At 38.8% G+C, this 20,445-nt stretch overlaps 1 protein-coding gene across 1 annotated transcript in view; it reads left to right on the forward strand.

The window, feature by feature from the left end:
* The window catches only part of ITIH5 (inter-alpha-trypsin inhibitor heavy chain family member 5), an 82,914-nt gene that overhangs the window by 15,844 nt on the left and 46,625 nt on the right, over positions 1-20,445 (forward strand). The window contains exons 3-5 of the mRNA XM_006088407.3: positions 2,015-2,178; positions 3,087-3,188; positions 6,518-6,768. Coding sequence (XP_006088469.1) covers positions 2,015-2,178; positions 3,087-3,188; positions 6,518-6,768 — 517 coding nt within the window. The remainder of the gene's footprint in view (positions 1-2,014; positions 2,179-3,086; positions 3,189-6,517; positions 6,769-20,445) is intronic.

Here is a 20,445-nt window from a genome sequence, read left to right on the forward strand (position 1 = left end):
CCAGTTTTATGCTGTAATAGAAATCTCCCCAAACTCAGTGCTTTAAGGCCAGAACCATTATTGCACCATTTGTGGGGCAGGGTTTGGGCAGGGCTTCGCTGAGCGAGTCTTCTGGCCACATGATGTGGATGGAGCTCGCCCAGTGCTACTCAGCTGGCAGATGGGCTGATCTGGAGGCTTCATTACAGCTTGGCTCATGTGCTGGGCTCTGGGCAGGAATGGCTGTAGCTGGGCTCCACTGCCACAGCGACTGCAGAGCCTACACAGGGCCTGATGGTATGACAGTCTCAGTCTAATTTGGTAACTCAGAGCCTCCAAAGAGCGTGTTCTGAGAGACCTGGATGGAGTTGGTGAAGTTTCCTGTGGCCTGGCCTCTTAGTCCCAGGGCATCACTTCCAGTGAGTTCTCTAGGTGAGGCCAGTCACTAAGGCCAGGATTCACAGGGAAGTGAATAAAACTCCAGCTCTCAATGGCACAAAAAACAAAGAATCTGTGTCCTTTTAAAAAGATGATTTTTCCTTTCTTTTTTTTAAATTATAGTAAAATACTCATAACACAAAATTTACCTTAACACTTTAAAGTGTACAGTTCAGTGGTATTACGTACATTCACACTGTCATGCAACCATCACCACCTTCAATCTTCATTACTCTTTTCATCTTGCAAAAACCCATAAAGCATTTGTCCTTTTATGTCTGATTTATTTCACTTAGCCTAATGTTCTCATGGTTCATTTGTGTTGTAACATGTGTCAGAATTTTTTTCCTTCTAAAGGCTGAATAGCATCTCATTGTCTGCATATGCTATATCTTGTTTGTCTATTCATCCATCAGTGGACACTTGGATTGTTTCCACATTTTAGCTATTGTGAAAAGTATTGCTTTAAATATAGGTGTGTAATTGTGGGCACTTTTTATCTAGTAGAACAGAGGACATCAATGAGGGAAATGGGCTGGGAATAAGGAAAAATCCATCCAGTAAAAACACAGTGAAAATGGCTAGTCGGTGTCAGCCTCAGTGTCATGGAAACAATTGGGATTGGAAGGGCCTGAGTAGCTGGGAGTATGGGGTATGTATGGATCTGATCTAAAGAAGCAGCCAACAGTAGAGCCAGCAGCTCCTGATCATGCAGGGATGCATAGCTAGAGTGGTCCCACTTTGTGTTTCAAGAAAAATGGGCATTATGGATTTCTATGTGACCTTTCCTAATTTTTAAATGTTGTCACCAAAACTTTTAAAGATTGTGCAAGTCAAATTAAAAAGTCTATGAACTATATAATTTGAGATCTCTTCCTAAAACACACCAATATATAATGATGGATATGAGGGCCTTATCTGTTCAAATAGTATACACTAGGGATCAACAAACTTTTTCTTAAAGGAGTAGGTACAGCCCTTATCAGAGTCTTTTAAGATAAATTTAATTAGCATAAACTTTCCCTTTTGGGGGTTGTAAATCCCCCAGTACTTTCTGGAGCTCAGTATTGACTCCCATTTTACAATAATGTGATTGTACTCCAAATGGGAAAGCCAGGATTATAGTGTCTCTAAGTGGGTATTGAAATTAATTTGAAAAATGAGAACTTCTTTTAGGCATGCTTTAATTTTTGATCAATTTGGTGATTCTATAAATGTGACCTAAATATTTATAACAGAAAAATATTATATACTTCATATACTTTACTTCTAAAATTCCAATAACTCTTTAAAGAACTTAAGTATTGCATAGTGTCAGTTAAATTGGAAATATTAACTGTGTGCATTTGTTAAAGTTAGGCCAGAAGATTTGTTCCTATGTCATAAACTGGTTATTCAACCATGGTTGTCTTACACGTGGAGGGAGTAAAAAGTGGTAAAGTCAGAAAAGGCAAAGACAGAAGTAAAGAATTACATGCCAAACTCTCCCAAATTGAAGATTATTTCTCTTATGGAAAAAAAGAACCACTTCTTTCCCAAATGGCTGAATCATGGTTTCACACATCATTGAAAATACTGTGTGTTTTAATTCCAACAGAAAACCAAACCTTTGATGACAGAATTCTCGGTGAAGTCTACCATTATTTCTCGCTATGCCTTCACTGCGGTTTCCTGCAGAATGCTGAATAGAGCTTCTGAGGACCAAGAAATTGAGTTTCTGATGCAGATTCCAGCTGCAGCTTTCATCACCAACTTCACTATGTAGGTGACATAGTCAGAGAGCCCGGAATGAAGATTTCTGTGTAGGGTGGACAGGGTGAGCCTGAGCTGATGTGTGGCCCACAGCCTTTGAGCTGTGAGAATTTATTTCTCGGTGGATGATACATGGGCCAGAGGGTTGATTCCCTTCTTCTTTCTCTCCCGCTTCCTTCTCTTCTTTCTCCTTCCCTCTCTCTCTTCCTTTCTTCCTCCTTTCCATGACCTCTTCTTTTCCTCTTTTTTTCTCTCCTTCCCTCCAACAAATGAGTATCCACTCTGGGCCAGGCCCTCTTCAAAGTGATTGTCCACATCTATGAAAGAGATAGTGCTGCTCTGCACTAGAAATTTTATAATAATAATAAGTAAACAAATCAATACATGAGATCATTTCAGACAGTAGCAAATGCTATAAAGAAGGCAAACAAAATTGAGAGGGGCTCGTTTAGGTAGGAATTCAGGGAGATGGCTCAGAAGAGGCAATGTTTAAGCTGAGATCTGAATGACAAGGTAGCATGAAACCTTGGCTATGTTAGATATAGTTCTTCTTTTCCCAGTGGACGGTAAAGATATGCAGAAGAGGGGAGGTGTTGGGTTTGAATTTTAGGCCTGGGCCTAAATTTCAGATTTATAGATTCATGTTGATGGATTATCATGGAAGTTTGTCTGAGCAGATCTTCTGATTTCTTCCTGAAGAATCATACAGGCACCTCGAGTTGTGTCTTAACATTTGTACCTGTTGAAAATTGCCCTAGGATGAAATGAATGATTCAAGGGTAGTGCCTTGGTTTGGAATGCAGTTTTTGCATATCCAAGAGGCAAATAAAAATATTTTCTACTGTTGTCATGGTTATGAGATCCATGCATTTGTCTTGGAACTGCAAACTACTAACACAGCTGTCTCTTACTTTCAGGCTAATTGGAGACACAGTGTATCAGGGAGAAATTACAGAGAGAGAAAAGAAAAATGGTGATAAGGTAAAAGAGGAAAGGAATAAAACCACAGAAGATAATGGGTAAGTGCCGTTTAATTAACGAATTACAAATTCACTTTAGCAAATGTCAAATTTTCTACCTTTTTGCTTAGCCATCTTGATCTCTTTCTTCCTTCAAGTATTTATTTTCTTATAATAATAATAATAATAATAATAATACACCTGCTTAACAGCATAATAAATAAGGATTTATAGTAAAAAAAAAAAAAGAATGGTTTAGCACTCCCCTTTCCTAGAAACATCCATTTCTACTGTTTCTGTAGGTTTTTTTTATATCCATAACTCTAAATATTATGATAGTCTTGGTTTTTAAAAATTTCTTGGCAAATATCAGATATTATTTGTTGAATCTATATTGTGAAATCATAGGATTTCAATGACAATGCTTCCATTCTCCTTCTGTGTTCCAAATTTTTACATTATCATTCCTTCTTCTTACATCCATTTTAGCAGTTACACCATCTTAGACTAGCCCTACAATCTTTGATAATATTCCCACTCCGGCATTTTACCCTACCTTTCTGTTTTCATTCCCAGCACCCATCTTTTCTTATCTAATAATTTACTTTTTCGTTGTCAGAGTTACTAACATTTAAATTCTAATCTGTCACAATATTTGTATTTTTTTAAATCTATAAACTGACTCTTAACATTGAAAACCCAGAAATAGCATTTACTTTTAATAACACATTAACAACATTAACTGTCGAGCCATCTAGTGTACTAAGATTCTGTTTCCCTCTCTACCAGCCTGTTTGGAGAAAAGTGATCTTAGTATCTAGATAAAACATTGTGAACATGTAAGCTTGCATTTTGTTCATTAATAAAAGGATGTAGCTTTGAGAAAGCTTGTTCTCTAAATTCATAGACTGTCAGAAACTGCTGTTGGAAATCCTGCTAGCGAGAATGGAACATGTGAGTCATGGGCTCACTTTGATAATGAAAAGCAACCAAGGTCCACAGATAAGGGGTTGTCGGCCACAAAAGTCCATATTTATCTTAATTTTGTAGCTCCTCAGGACAAAGAACCTTGAGTTTGCTTCTCAGTTCAGGCAGATATTAAATGTTTTACACACAGCCCTGCTTTTCTTTGAGCTTCCAAACACTGCTTCATTTACCCACATTCCACCCTTCCCCCAATCCTATAATAACCCTGTGTCTTCCTTTGTTTCGCAAAATATTCCATGATGCTGCTGGTATGTAATCTCCCTTGCCACAGCAGTTTATTAAAACTTAACTTAAAAAGCAACACTTTTATTGAATTTATTGGGGTGATACGGGTTCACAGAATTGTACAGGTTTCAGGTATACAATTCTATACCACATCATCTGTACACAGCATTGTGTGTTCACCACCCCAAGTGGTCTTTATCAGGATTACCTTTTCTTTTTTTAAAAAATATATTTTATTGATTTTTTATAGAGAGGAAGGGAGAGGGATAGAGAGCTAGAAACATTGATGAGAGAGAAACATCAATCAGCTGCCTCCTGCACACCCCCTACTGGGGATGCGCCTACAACCAACCAAGGTACATGCCCTTGACTGGAATCAAACCTGGGACCCTTCAGTCTGCAGGCCGACACTCTATCCACTGAGCCAAACCAGTCAGGGCAGGATTACTTTTTCTTATAACTCACAAATTGTTCAGAATCATGCCACAGTTTAGTTGGATCACGACCTACACATTTCTGGTTTTTTCCTGGAGTTTCTAATTGATTTTCTGATGAGATAAAATTTAATTTTGTCACAATTAACATCTAGCAAGACACATAACTCATTTGAAATGGTAAGTGAACAGTTGTGACCAAGTTTCTACAAACAGTGAACCCATGTCACTGTCAACAGCAACTGGAAGGCATCACTAATTGGGAGACACATCTTGATTTCTGAGCTGTTAAACATGACAGAATAGGTGTCTCCAGACCATGGAAGACTGTCACATAATATTTTCCTTGTCACATAACATTGACCTTGGGACACCTTTTTATATTTACCTGGGTTGGTTTCATTACTTCTTGTATTCCATAATATCTTGATTTTCACCTCCACTTTGCTGAAGTGTATTCTTTAGTGTGTGAAAGGCATACTTTCTGAGACCTTGATTAAAGTGTTGACTGTGTATGGAATTTAAGATTCAGAATAATTTACCAATGAACTTTGAAGACATTGCTCCAGTGCCTCACAACATCCAGTATTACTGATAATGCATTTAATGTGGTCGAATACCATTCCTTTTATTTGTTTCTCTATCTGATATTCTGGTATTTTACAATAATGGGTTTAAGTATCAGTCTTTTTTTTTCTCATTCTGATTAGCTTTCAACAGAAGTTTTCCATTTTTGTCTCTTTTCAGCTCTGGGAAAGGAGTGTAGGAAGCCCATCATCTTAGTCATTCATTCATTTATATGTAAACTTGGAGTTCTCCTCCCTGTACTTGGCTCCCCTTCTCACTCTCATCTTGTGGTGTCCTGTTGAACCAGAACCCGGAGTCTCTGAGATTCTGCAGATGGTGTGTTTCTCTACTTTGCTGCAGTCCCTTCCTGCAGCGTCTGAGCTGTAGAGTTCTTGGTCTACGGAATTCCCCAGGTCTTCCAGAAATGATTTGAAATACCCACTGATGGTTGCCCCTACCACCCTTATTTCTTTGGTTTGATCCTTACTCTTCCTGTTACCTTCAGTCTGCCATCTTGAATCAGAGAACTCTCACTCCATGTAATGAAAGCATTTAAAATGATTTGTATTTTTATATGCTTTGCAATACTTTACTTTTTACCCTTCCCTTAAGCATATCCATAACACCTTACCAAAATGTGAAAACCTTATAAGTTAGCTATTTTTTTGAAGACACGTACACAGATATCTTTTTAAAAAATATGTTTTATAAATTGATTTCAGAGAGAGGAAGGGAGAGGGACAGGAAAAGATAGAAACATCAATGAGAATCATTGATGGTCTGCCTCTTGCATGCCCGCTATTGGGGATCAAACCCCAAACCCCAGGCATATACCCTGACTGGGAGTCAAACCCATGACCTCCTGGTTCATGGGACAACGCTCAACCACTGAGCCATGCCGGCCAGGCGAAATTAGCATCCCCTTTCCCCTTTGGCCCCTTGGGAAAAGGCTCAGGAAGAGGGAGGAGAGTTCAGTAGTGTATGAATTCTCTACTCTTTAGTAGCCTTTGGACCTTTGCAAACTTCATCTAGTACAAACCTTTACTCCTTCCTCACCCCCCTGTGCTAATTTTGACTTTTGATTTGTAAGGACTGTTACAGTTTGGCCTGTGCCCCAAGGTGACTTGAGGGAATCTGGCTTTCTCCGACCCTCCATCCCTTTTCTCTTGCATACAGGGAGAAGGGGACTGAAACGTTCAGAGCCTCCGTAGTCATTCCCAGCAAAGACAAGGCTGTCTTCCTCCTGAGTTATGAAGAGCTCTTGCAGAGGCGGCTTGGGAAGTATGAGCACATCATCAGTGTGCGACCCCAGCAACTGGTGGGGAGGCTGACAGTGGAAGTGAATATTCTGGAGAGTTCGGGCATCACGACCCTGGAGGTGCTGCCTCTACACAACAGTAGGCAGAAGGGCAGCGGAAGGGCGGAAGGTGAGTGGTGCTTGCTGGACACGCGCAGATCTTCTAGAGTAACGCAGAGCTGGGCGTTGGCTTTAGAGAAATCTGTAAACCAGATGGCATCCCTTCAACAAAGGCTGAGTGTTTTGTAGAATCTAAACAAGTGCAACAAAACAAAGACAGTGCCCTGCACAATTTATTTTTTAAGCCAGGGTTTATCAAGACATTTAAAAATGTTTAAATTATTTGACACAGTGATCTCACTTCTGGGAACTTAACCTAGGTGAAACACTTAAAATATTGGTAATGTTATATGTATGAACCTGTTTGATAATTTGTAGTAGTAAAAATATTCTATCATCCTGAATATTCAAGCATACAGGCATAATAAGTAAAATATGCTTATAAACATGATTCAGCATGTTACAGGGAAGAAAAGACACAATTGTAGATACACTATAATGTTAAATATGATAACTTTGTTAAATACAAATATGACAAAAGACTAAGAAGTTATATAAAAAATCATTTTATATTAGGGGTGAGGGATTATAGGGTCATTTTCTAGAAATTTGTTTTAAAACTAATAATTTATATTTGTGTTTTATTCTATAATACTAATAAGGCTTGGACAGATGGGTCCAAAAATTGCACCAGAGCCCTGGACAGAGTGGCTCAGTTGGTTGGGTGTTGTCCCATGCACTGAAAAGGTTGCTGGTTTGATTCCCAGTCCGTGCACATGCCCTGGTTTCGGGCTCAATCTCCAATAGGGGGTGTGCAGCTGATTAATGTTTCGCTCTCACATCAATGTTTCTCTCTCTCTTTTCTCTCTCTCTCTCTCAAATTTAATACAAAATATTTTTTAAAAATATTTTTATTGATTTCAGAGAGGAAAAGAGAGGGAGAGAGAGAGAGAGAAATATAAATGATGAGGCACTAGTTGGTTTAGCACAGTGGATAGAGCTTTGGCCTGCGGACCAAAGGGTCCAGGGTTTTATTCTGGTCAAGGGCACGTACCTTGGTTGCAGTCTCCTCCCCAGCCCGGGCCCTGGTCAGGGCATGTGCAGGAGGCAACCAATCGATGTGTTTCTTTCACATCGATGTTTCTCTCTGTCTTTTCCTCTCTCTTCCACTCTCCTTAAAAATTAATGCAAAAAATATCCTCAGGTGAGTATAAACAAAAAAGAAAAGAAAAGAAAAGAAGAGAAGAGAAGAGAAGAGAAGAGAAGAGAAGAGAAAAGAAAAGGAAAGAAAAGAAAAGAAAAGAGAAGAAAAGAAAAGGAAGAAAAGAAATGTCAATGATGAGAAAGAATCATTGATCATCTGCCTCCTGCCCTCCCCCTACTGGGGATTGAGCCCACAACCAAAGTACATGGCCTTCACCAGAATCGGACCTGGGACCCTTCAGTCCGCAAGGCAACGCTCTGTCCACTGAGCCAAACCTGCTAGGGCTCAATAAAAAATCTTTTTAAAAAATTGCATCAGAGTCAGAATGACAAGATCATTGTGACATTGAGATCAGAGAAATGCTAAGTGATAAGTGAATATGCAGAATCTTAATTCAATCCCTGTGATTGCAAGGAAAGTGGCCCAAGAAGTCTTCCTGTGTAAGAATATTTAGGGATGAAATTGGAAGGAGGCTGGGCAAATGACTTGATAGGTGGAATAAATTTAACATAATGCAAAATAATCTGGAAACTACTTCTCCACATGAGAAGTAGTTTACTCTCAAACACTGGAATGTGTACTGGTCTGTAGGGGACTCAGGTCTTTTGTTATATGTTGACTCCAAACATTGAGTTTGACTCTCTCAATTCAGATCTAAATGAAATTTTAAAATATTGTCAAGGTGTCTGACATTCAGAAATGGCATCAGATACAATACACTATTCTTATGTCATATAGGCGGCCATGTGTATGGTTAATGGATTCTAGTTGTTATTAACTATAACCTTGAAAAAAAATCACCTGGGCCCTGTAAGACTCAGCTTGCACATCTGCAGATCAGGGGTGATAACTCTCTCATAGGGTCATTGGAATTGTTAGTGTGTGGGAAGTGCCTGGCCCAGAGTAAGAGCTTAATAATTGTCATTACCATTATCTTATATTTACTTATTTTCTTTGCAAATCTTACCATTTTTATTAGCTCATAAGTGTGATTTTGAAGGCAGGTCAGATTAGATTTTATCTCCTTAAAATACCTTTTAGAGAGTAGACAGCTAAGTAAGTACCTGCAAATTAGAGAATAAAAGCAAATCTATCTATCTATCTATCTATCATCTATCTATCTATCTATCTATCTATATCCTAATAACAAAGAATGTTCTTAAACTTCATTGCTTCCTAATCATAATTTATAGGGATTTTTTTAATGTACAACTGTGTGAAGGAGATATGTTTCAATTCTTTGAGAGTTTGTAGGCTCCGAGAGGGCAGAGCAATTGTGCTCTGTGTCTGGGGTGAATGCCCAGGACTCAATAGCTGTGTCCAGTCCCCCAGTAGGGGATTCTGAGGGTCCTGCTACAGTGATGAGAAGTATGTGTGTTTTGTCTACTTTTCAGAACCACTGTGACTCATCAGAGATGTGTGCAAGTGTGGTGTGTGTGTTATGTTTGGAAGGTATGAATCACAATTGTTGGCCTGAAAAGTTGCTTACTGTTTACATGCAGGGCCTGAGAGAATCTCAGAGGAATTTTTCCAGACCATTGATCTCTTGGGACCCGTTTATTTTTAAGAAAATTGTTTTCTTGGCACTTTGTAGCAGAGCAAATAGTTTCCCTCCGGAGCATGGAGGTTTCACAGGCATTTACCCGGGCCAGGTGCAGAGGATGGGTTGCCTTTTTGCTCCTCATTCCCATCTTTCAGAGCTCAGCTGTTATTTCTGCAAAATGGCAGCCTCAGCAGGAGAGGCACAGATGTTGTGATTTTGTCTGGACACTTGCGTGTTTCCAAAAGAAATCCAGGGTAGAGATCAAACTAGGTTTGGCCTTGCACCAACATGAGCTGTCATTGCATGAATGTGGATCCAAGCCAGTACATTCCTCAGATGGAGCTGGTTGTGTTCAGAAGTCAGTCTTCTGGAATTTCTCTAAGCAAATCTCAGACCACTGGACCCATTTTCATCTTTAGGGATGCAATTCTAGATAAGGATTGCTGTGTGCTAGAAGCTAGACTCAGCACTTTGCATATGTCATTATCTCATTCAACCTTTATAACTACCCTCTTAGGGAGTTTTTGTAAAATACTGAGGGTGTAAGTTCAAATTCCCAGTCTCTCCCTAATTATATAAAAATGCAATAAAAGGCTAAAAGCAATATCACCTATCTTTGCCTCAGTTTACTTTCCTGGTGTATCAGGATTGGGCCCATGGCTACTCTATCGTCAATGAATGGGCTCCTTCTCAATCTATAAGCTAATTCTGTGAGGTGTCATTTGGATGCCAAAGTATTATATTTTTTGGATTATTAAAAAGTGTAACTCATGGTTCAGAATCTAAAAGATGACAAGCTAGTGTACAGTGAAAAGCAAGATTCCCTCTCCTATCCCCTTACCCCCTGTTCTTCTCCCCTAAAATATTTTGATGATTTATGGGCTCGATGGAAAGAGTATTTGAAATTCAGACTTTCCTAGAACATACGTGGGCTGTGTTATCATCCGAAGGCATACTCTAGTATAGATATTCCATCTGTGTGACTGGTTCAAGGCTGGTTATTTCACTCTCTATGTTAAAATATCAAACCTCCTATTGTTCCATGGCCCCCAAATTACTGCTCTTTCCCTAATTACAAATATTTTTTGACAGAAAATTTTCATTTGTGATGAAATCCCTAAGGGATACGATTCAAATAAAATGAGGTAAAGAAAGAAATAAGGTACCTTGCCAGTTTTATTTCCTTTTGCTTTACCTCAGTGACTCTCAAACTTGGCTATACTTTTATAGTCACCCGGAGAAATTATAAAAAGAAAGAAATGCAGATGACTGGTTCCTACGTTAAACACTTGAATTAGAATTTGTTAGGGTGAGGCCTAGGTAGCTGGAGGCCTAGGTATTTTAGTCTATGAATTTATATGAGAAACTAAGAATTTATATACAGAAGTTATATGAGGCCCTAGCTGGTTTGGCTCAGTGGATAGAGCATCAACCTGCGGATCCAGGTTCAGTTCTAGTCAAAGGCTCAATCCCCAGTAGGGGGTGTGCAGGAGGCAGCTGATCAGTGATTCTCTCTCATCATTGATGTTTCTATCTCTCTCTCCCTCTCTGAAATCAATAAAAATATATTTTTTAATTGCTTAAAAAAGAAACTATATGAGTGATTTTAACATGTTAATTTACTTGTAAAGCTAAAGTAATGCTGAATATTTTTTCTACCACTAACCAGAATAAAGAATATAAATATATTCTTCTTATTTTTTGCTTTTTTAAAGCAGTTTTATTGAGGTTCAGTTTTACATAGCTTAAAATGTACTCATTTTAGGTGTCCAATTTATTGATTTTTAGTTCACTTGCAGAGTTGTGCAACCATCACCACTTTAGAACAACCAATCCAACTTTAGAACATTTCTATCACCCACAAAGATCCCTGTCATCTATTCCCAGTCACTCCCTGTTCCCACCCCAGCCCCGGGCAACCATTAATCTACTTTCTAACTCTAAAGATTTCAGGTAGCTCTATTTTTAAAAGCCCCCAGGTATTCTAATGCTCAATAAATGTTGGAAACCCTAACTTGGACTTCCCAGCAGAATTTAGGGACATAAACTATGTCAGGATCTTGACCTACAGAAGCAGCTTTTAAATTAAAGAAGGTTATTTCTTTTGTTTCAGGAGTCATCAGAACACTCTGACTTTTGATCCTTCTTAAAATGTGTATCACTCCTCTTTTCTACCAACAGGTTTTTACTATTGGATACTGACCAACATAGAATTACTCACACAGTTGGTGGGAAGTAATTTTGTTCCATATGCAACTTCTGCTCATCAACATAGAAACTTGAGATGGAAAAGTTCCAAAAAGCTATCCCAGTGGGGCTGGTGCAATCTTTCTAACACAGTCTCAAGCTTATTAAACTAGGTATCCCATCCTCTCTTGGAAAAGACAAACATGATTATTCAGTGTATTTTCATGTCAGAGAGCTTCTCTACTTTCCACAGTTTCCACCACAGCTTCCTGAACCCGTGGGAATTGTTCTTCTGCTCTTCCCATTCTTCCCTCCACCACCACTGTGAGAGAAGATGCTCCTATCTCCCAAAGCCTAGCTTAGTGTTTGCCTTCATCCTGGCTTTTCCACACAGTCTGAATTCTTGTTTTCAAGAGTTATTTGGTGTTAATTCCTACCCCTTTGTTTCCTGAGACTTTTTTTGGTACACTGACTTTGTTTCCAAGCATCCCAGCTGAATTCCTAAGAAATCTCAATTCCTCATCTCTATCAAAACTGGCAGACCCATATGATGTTACCCTAATTTGACATTAAAAGGACATTTTAGTTTCAGGAATGAGGAAACTTTCAACTGTCTTCTTGTTTCATCATTGTCTGGTTAATCATGGAGGGGTGCTCTACACTCAAGAACACAGAAGACAAAGAGTATCAACTTGGCTTTTAATTTAAAAATATTCTAAAAAGACAACCTACAGAATGGTAGAAAATATTTGCAAATTGTATATCTGATAAAAGTCTAGTGTCCAGGATATATAAAAAATCTTTGCAACTCAAACACAAAAAATATAAACAACCCAATTAAAATATGGGCAAAGGAAGTGAATAGACATTTCTCCAAAATAGATATACAAATGGCTAACAAGCATATGAAAAGATATTCAAGACCATTAGTCATTAGGGAAATGCAAATCAAAAGCACAATGAAATACCACTTCACACGCACTAGGATGGCTAACATAGTAAAAAAAGAAACAAAAGGAAATTAAGTTTTATCAAAAATGTGGAGAAACTGGGACTCTTGTACATTACTGGTGGTAATGTGAAATGGTGTAGCCACAATGGAAAACAGTTTGATGGTTCTTCAAAAAGTTAAACATAGATTTAGCATATGACCTAGCAATTTTTCTTAGTATATACGCAAAAGAATTAAAAACAGGTACTCAAATACTTGGATATGAATGGTCATAGTAACACTATTTACAATAGCCAAAAGGGACAAGCAGTCCAAATGTCCATCAGTAGATGAATGGATAAACAAATTGTAGTATATCCATACAATGGAATATTAGTCATCCATACAAAGCAATGAAATACTGATACATACTACAACATGGATGAACTTTGAAAACATTGTACTAAGTGAAAGAAGCCAGACTCAAAAGGTCACACACATATTTATGATTCCACTGATATGAAAGGTCCACAATGGATGAATCCATAGAGACGGAGAGCAGATTGGTGATGGCCTGGGCCTGGGGAGAAAGCAATGGGGAATGACTGCTTAATGGTTACAGAGTGTTCTTTGAGGGTGATGAATATGTTCTAGGACTGGATAGAGGTGGTGATAGCACGACATCATGAATGCACTAAATGCCACTGAATTGTACACTTTCTAATTTTATGTGATGTGAATTGTACCTCAAAAACATACAATGAGTAAACTTATATTTTAGGTTGTTAGACTCCCACTTCTTCAAGTGCCCTGGAAGTAATGTTTGCTGTGCTCTTCAGCAGTTAGTTATGCGTTCCTTTACATGCCTAGGAGGGCAAATAATAGGACTAGGTGGAACTCAATCTAGGGCTTGCTTTTTAGTCATATCACTCCTATGTAAGCTTCCTATAAAATGTGGACTTTAAGATGATCCTAAAATCTGAGGAAGCTTAATTGGAAGAGAACCACTTGAAATACAGTTTCATTACCTCTTATTTTAAGATGAGGTTGGTGACACTGCAGCTGTCCTAGGGAATAGTTTGATGACCAGCCACAGGTCCTGCAAGATCAAGTTTCCTCTGACTGGAGACTAACACAATGTCTTGTATTTCAGTAGATGACCAAGAAGGGGTCAAATTGAATCTGTTTTAAAATCTTATGTTTTCTTTGTTTGGTTGGTTAATCTCACGACTCTTTCTTTTGTTGTGAAGGTCTTTTAGGATTGTATTCTAGGCACCTAGAATGGTGCATGCCATATAATGGGTGCTCACTAAGTATCTGTAAAATGAACTTAGGAATAATAGCTGTTGTCAAAGGAAAGGCTGGTAGGTTTTCTACTCTTTCCTAGTTTAAGTTGGTTAATGTTGCCAGATCTTGGTGTAGATCATAATTTGTTGTGGAGGGATTAGAAGACAATTTGGTTCCAGAAGACTGATCACAAAAATCTAAAGCTCATCTTCTTTGTCAGGATTGCTGGATAAACTCAATGGGATGCTCAGTTAAATTTGAAGTTCACATAAACAATATGTCCCATGCAAGTATCTGTGACATATTTATACTTAAAAAAAAGTCAGTCACCGTTTATCTGAAATTCAAATTTAACTGGGCATCCTGTCTTTTTATTTGTTAAATCTGGCATCTTTGCCCTATTAAAGGGCTGAATTATGACTAATTGTCACCCCAGTTCCAATTCCCTGTTGCTCTGTGTTCTCCCCCGGATCCAGTGTCCACCCTGCAGCTGAAAGGGCATGGCCCTGTTTGGCCTCTGTACCTTTGCCAGAAAACAATCTGGTTGTTATGTGAGGGTTTCCAGCATTGTTCAGTGCAGAAATTATTCAGGTATGAATCATTTGGCTCCATAGATGGTTTTGTTTGGTTTGGTTTTTAATACTGACATGAGAACACATTTGATCTTCTTTGTTCTGACATTGGCTGTAGTTCAGGCAGGGCCAGCTATGAGCAGAATGGCTCAGAGAGACCCAGGAGGTTGTCCTTCTCCCTTTAACTTGACATTGGTGCGCAACCTACTCTTCTATGGAAGACCTCTTTTTGTTGCTGTCTTAGTTTTATGTGTGAGGTGGGATGTTGTCTGGGCATATGGCACTGTCCACCATAGCTGTGGCTAGAACCAGAGGTGGGTCCAGGGCATGTGACATGAGTTACCTAGAGCATCTACCACATTCACCAAAACAATTTCAAGATGATCCCTTCAAGAGCTCTTCTATTCACTTGCCCAACTACATGCCAGTGTGTTCAGTCATCCCCATGTTACATGTTCAACAAGCTTGCCTTGAGTTCTCACCATGTTCCTGGCGCTGTGCTAGATGCTTGAAACCTAAAAATATCAAAGATGTTCTCACTGTACTTGAAAAACTTAGAGTTGGCAATTTTAAAAATTAAAAAAGTTTTAAATTGTGGTATAAAACACATAACATTAAATTTTTTAAAAATATATTTTTATTTAAAAAATTAAATTGCAGTTTATAGTCAATATTATTTTGTATTAGTTTCAGGTGTTCATAGTGGTAATCAACCATATAGTTTAAAAAGTGTTCCTCTTGGTATTTCCAGGACTCAATGGGCACCGTACAGTGTTATTATAATATTATTGACTATATTTCCCTATGCTGCACTTCATATAAGTGGAGTTACATAGTATTTGTCTTTTTGTGAATGGCTTATTTCTCTTAGCATAATGTCCTCAAGGTTTATGACAGAATTTTCTCCCTTTTTATGGCTGAATAACATTCCATGGTATGTATAGACCTAATTTTGTTCATCCACTTCTCTGTTGAAGGATATTTGGGTTGCTTCCATTTTTTGACTATTGTAAATAGTGCTACTATGAACAGGGTGTTCACAGGATTTTTGAAATTTTAATTTTATTTGGTATGTGACCAAAAAGTGGAATTGGTGGATCACATGATAATTATATTTTTACTTTTTTGAGGAATTGCCATACTGTTTTCCATGTTGCTATAACATTTTACATTTGCAACAGTGCACAAGGTTTCTAATTTTTCCATATCCTCACCAACCACTTTTTATTTTCATGTGTGTTTTTTTTAATCCTCACCTGAGGATATTTTTCCATTGATTTTTTTTTTTTTTAGAAGAGAGTGGAAGAGAGAGGGAAAGACAGAGAGAAATATCAATGTGAGAGGAATACATCGATCGGTTGCCTCCGGTATGTGCTCCGACCAGGGCCCGGGCCAGGAAGGAGCCTGCAACTGAGGTACATGCCCTTGACTGGAATCGAATCTGGGATTCTTTAGTCTGTAGGCCAATGCTCTACCCACTGAGCCACACCAGATAGCTCATGTGTGTGTGTTTTTTTTTAATAGTAGCCATCCTAATGGGCATGTAGAATCAGCAATTTTGAATAATAAAAAGAAATTCCTCTGTAAGGTTGAATCTATAAAATGACACCCAGGTTTTCTAAATTATTGGGCCATGTTTTGCCTACATGCACAAGGACAATGTAGAGGAATTTAACAGAAATATCTCAATCTTATACTCCTTTGCTGCTCTAGCACTGCTTTTGGTGGACCTCCATTCAGTTCAGTTTCATGTACTCAAATCAGCAGTTTCAAGTATTTGAGGTCTTTGACAGACACAAAATGATATTGGGCAGGGATAATGGGTGTTTTTAGGGGTTAACTGCTTTTAGAATGTGTGAAGTAGTTGCATTTTTTGTTTTTGTTTTCAGGCATAGTTCTCTGAGGAAGTTAATCAAATAGGGAAAACAGACTCAGTGATGTATTATTTTAGGAAAAAAAGAGCATTATGTAAGTAGTAAAGAAAACTAATTTTCTAAGAAATCTGGGCAAACACCACTTAACTATAAAGTGATAAAATTGAATTTAAACTTTTTCAGCTGTAAATTTACATTATTATTCAATGCTATATGCTGCTGCTGTATCTATACAATGCTTCTTTCCTAAAGGATGTAAGATACCAAATATCAAGATAGGGGAGAAACCCCCCTTCCAATAAGAAAACTATCCTATATAATAAGGTGATATTATGCAAATTGACTGTCACACCCTCACACAAGATGGCTTCCCCCATGTGGACACAAGATGGCCGGCAGGGAAGGGCAGTTGTGGGCAATCAGGCCAGCAGGAGAGGGCAGTTAGGGGCAACCAGGCCTGCAGGAGAGGGCAGTTGGGACAACTGGGCCTGCAGGGGAGGGAGGGCAGTTGGGGGTGACCAGGCCTGCAGGGGAGGGCAGTTGGGGACAATCGGGCTGGCAGGGGAGTGGTTAGGGGGTGATCAGGCTGGCAGGCAGAAGCCGTTAAAGGCAATCGGGCAGGCAGGCAGGTGATCGGGCCTAAACTGGCAGTCATATATCCCCTTAGGGGTCCCAGATTGGAGAGTGTGCAGGCTGGGCTGAGGGACAACCCCCAGTGCACAAATTTCATGCACCAGGCCTCTAGTGTATATAATAAAGGACTTATGAAGGTATTTAACCAAATTCTTTCTCATCTTCATTGTCTCAACTTTATCATTTTCTTTTTTCCTGAAACCTAGCTAGTATTTTATTTTAATTGAGGTATAAGGACATATAACATTATATTAGTTTCAGGTGTACAACATAATTACTTGATATTTGTATAGATTGCAAAATGGTTACCACAATAAGTCTAGTTAAGATCCATCACCACATATTTGACTGAGCAAACCCAAAAATAAAGACTAAGCTAGAGACAGAGCAAGGCAATAAGTAAACCAATTTGCATTGCAGAAGTTCCTAAAGTCTCAAGAATTTTGGGCACCAGACATCTCAACAAGTGAACTTAAATATGGGGCTACTGCCAAGAAGTGGAAAGTTTGTTTATCCAGTAACCACATCTTCTTAGCTGGCAGGGGGCTGGAGGCTTCTTCTCTATGGAGGGCAAAGTGGATCACCCAGAAGAGACTGAGAAGTTCTCGTCTACATCTAATTTGCTAAGGGTTTTAGCATGAATAGTTGTGAATGTTACCAAATGATTTTTATTGTTCCTACTGAAATTATCATATGCTTTTTCTTCTTTAATTTCTTAAGTGATTTGTTGAGTTAATTTTCTAGTATTAAAACATCATTGTATTATTAGAATAACCTCCAAAAGGTCATGATGATGACCTTTTTAATATTCTGCTGAGTTTGCTAATGTTGTGCTTAGAGTATCTACATATATGTTCATGAACAAGGTTGCTTTTTTAGATGTGGGTCCTTAGAATTTATTGGAGAGTATCCCTCTTTCTATTCTCTGGATGATTGTATAAGAGAAGGCAATTACATTCTGGTCTTCATGCTTTGGTGATGAGAACATTTTTCATTGCTGATTAAATGTATTTAATGATTAAAAAGAAAAGATCCATCACCACACATTGTTACAGAATTTTATTTTCTTGTGACGAGAACTTTATAAAAATATATTTTTATTGATTTCAGAGAGGAAGGGAGAGGGAGAGATAGAAACATCAATGATGAGAGAGAATCATTGATTGGCTGCCTCCTGCACACCTCCTACTAGGGATTGAGCCCGCAACCCAGGCATGTGCCCTTGACCAGAATTGAACCTGGGACCCTTCAGTCTGCAGGCTGACACTCTATCCACTGAGCCAAACCAGCTAGGGATGATGAGAACTTTTAATATGGTTGTTCGAGGCAGCAAACTCCCGTGTTTACCTATGCCGCCATCTTGGTTTCTCCCATTACTTTTTTTTAATACTCTGTTGATTTGCTTGAATCGTGTCTTTATTGCTACCATCAAAGGGTAGTTGCCCAATTATTCACAGTATTTTTGACAGCCTTATATTTAAGAAATAAATACAATAAATATGGCCCCCTGGAGCCCATAGATAATTTAGTCTCTTTTCCAAGGGGAAATGAGCAGGCAGTGTTTGTTTGGAAATCCTTTTGTAAAATATCCAGATGTTGGCTGCTTTTCTCCAACTGTAGGCAACCCCAAGGCCCACAGGAAACAGAGGCCAGGAAATCCCTCTGTCAGTTGACCCAAAGGGGCGTAGCTTCCAGCTGACTTCCTTGTGTGTGGTTCTTTGCTCCTAAATACTGTCACCTTTAGACATGTTACACAGCAGTTGGCTTCCTTTTATCCCCATGTGGTTGTCTAGAAAGAGAATGTTTACTTGTGAATAAAATCCATGTTCCAAGACAAAGCTAAGGACATGCATTTTTGTTCTCTTCATTTACACAAAATGTATGAAGTGCTTTGTCATTAAAAGATAGAATCGACAGGAGGAATGTTTAATAACAGTTGTACACAAGCTTCTTAACCTTGTGTTGACTTCTTAGAGAATCTGGTGAAAGCTATGGATTCTCTCTCCAGGAAAAATAAACATGTATGCTTGTTCATGCAAAGTTCTACATTAAATTTCAGGAAGCTTCTAACTGCATTATATTTTATAAGGATTGTTCTCTACATAAACATTCTTAAATGCCTGTTATGAATGTTTATTATGATGTGACTTTTTTCCCTTCCAAATAATGATTATTTGTTTTTACTAAGCTCTCAGGGGTGTAGCGAAGCTTGTTATGGCAAAATGTAAATTGTATGTCATCAAAGAATATTTTAAACTCATTCATTGCCTTTCAACCTAGACAGAGAAAACAAGAAGCTGCTTCTGAAGGGGAAGAGTCTGGAGGCTAGTCTGTGGTCAGCACCTACCGTGTGCCATGTGCTAAGCTCAGTTCCTTATATATGTGATCTCACAATTCTGACAGTGATTCTATGACATGGTTTACTCCAATTTAAGAGTTGTGGAACTGAGGCTTAGAGATATTAAGTCAGTCATTTTGAGTCTGTCACACTCTAGAGCAGGGGTGGGCAAACTTTTTGACTCGAGGGCCACAATGGTTCTTAAACTGGACCGGAGGGCCGGAACAAAAGCATGGATGGAGTGTTTGTGTGAACTAATATAAATTCAAAGTAAACATCATTACATAAAAGGTACGGTCTTTTTTTTTTTTTTTTAGTTTTATTCATTTCAAACTGGCCGGATCCGGCCCTCGGGCCGTAGTTTGCCCACGGCTGCTCTAGAATGTACTTTCTTCAGTATTATGTGGCTTCTAAAATAAGACCTATTTCTTATTCAAAAATATGGGGCTTCAGACAGGAAGAGAGCATCATGGGGATGCTGATGACCTGAGAAGCAGGGAAGAATGTGTGGAGAAAAAGCCGTTAGTGAATCTCACTGAGGACACACCAGAGGCAGTTGCATGCCACTGGAGGTCGTCTTGCACAAGACTGATGCCTGGATTAAAATAGGAAGATGACATTAGAAGACAGCCTCCTTCAATTCAGAGCACTTGCCACACTCCTGACCCTAACCAAGGGGCGTGAAGGAGAGAAAACCAACAGGAAGAAAAGATGTGGGTTGTTATTAGCGAAGTAGCCAGATTCTCACGCTTTTGATCTGTTCCCAAGCTCGCACCCTTCATTATCTTCAGAACATATCCCGTGACTGCTGAGGGCCCTGCTAATAAGACTCATTGTGCTTATGAACTATTTTGTGGGGGTCAGCAGCATGAGTCCAATTCACAGTAAGGAAAAGCTGAATAGTCTTATTCTGCTTTGAGATTTTGGTCATTAACCTCATTGGTTAAAAGATTTATTTCCTCCTCTAATAAGAAGAGGATTCTTTTTTTTCTAGAGAGATTACTCTGGGATGTTTTCCAGGTAACTTTTGTTGGAGGGGGATACGGAGTGGAAAATTCACTGGGTCACATTGACGGGTACTTAATGGGTGGAAATCAGCCTCAGGAGCTAAACCTCTCGGTGAGTGACCAAACTGTGAATCAACCCACAATTTGGGCATATAAAATAAGCCCACTTAG

This window comes from Myotis lucifugus, unplaced genomic scaffold (genome assembly GCF_000147115.1).
Source record: "Myotis lucifugus unplaced genomic scaffold, Myoluc2.0 scaffold_47, whole genome shotgun sequence".
Lineage (NCBI taxonomy): Eukaryota > Metazoa > Chordata > Mammalia > Chiroptera > Vespertilionidae > Myotis > Myotis lucifugus.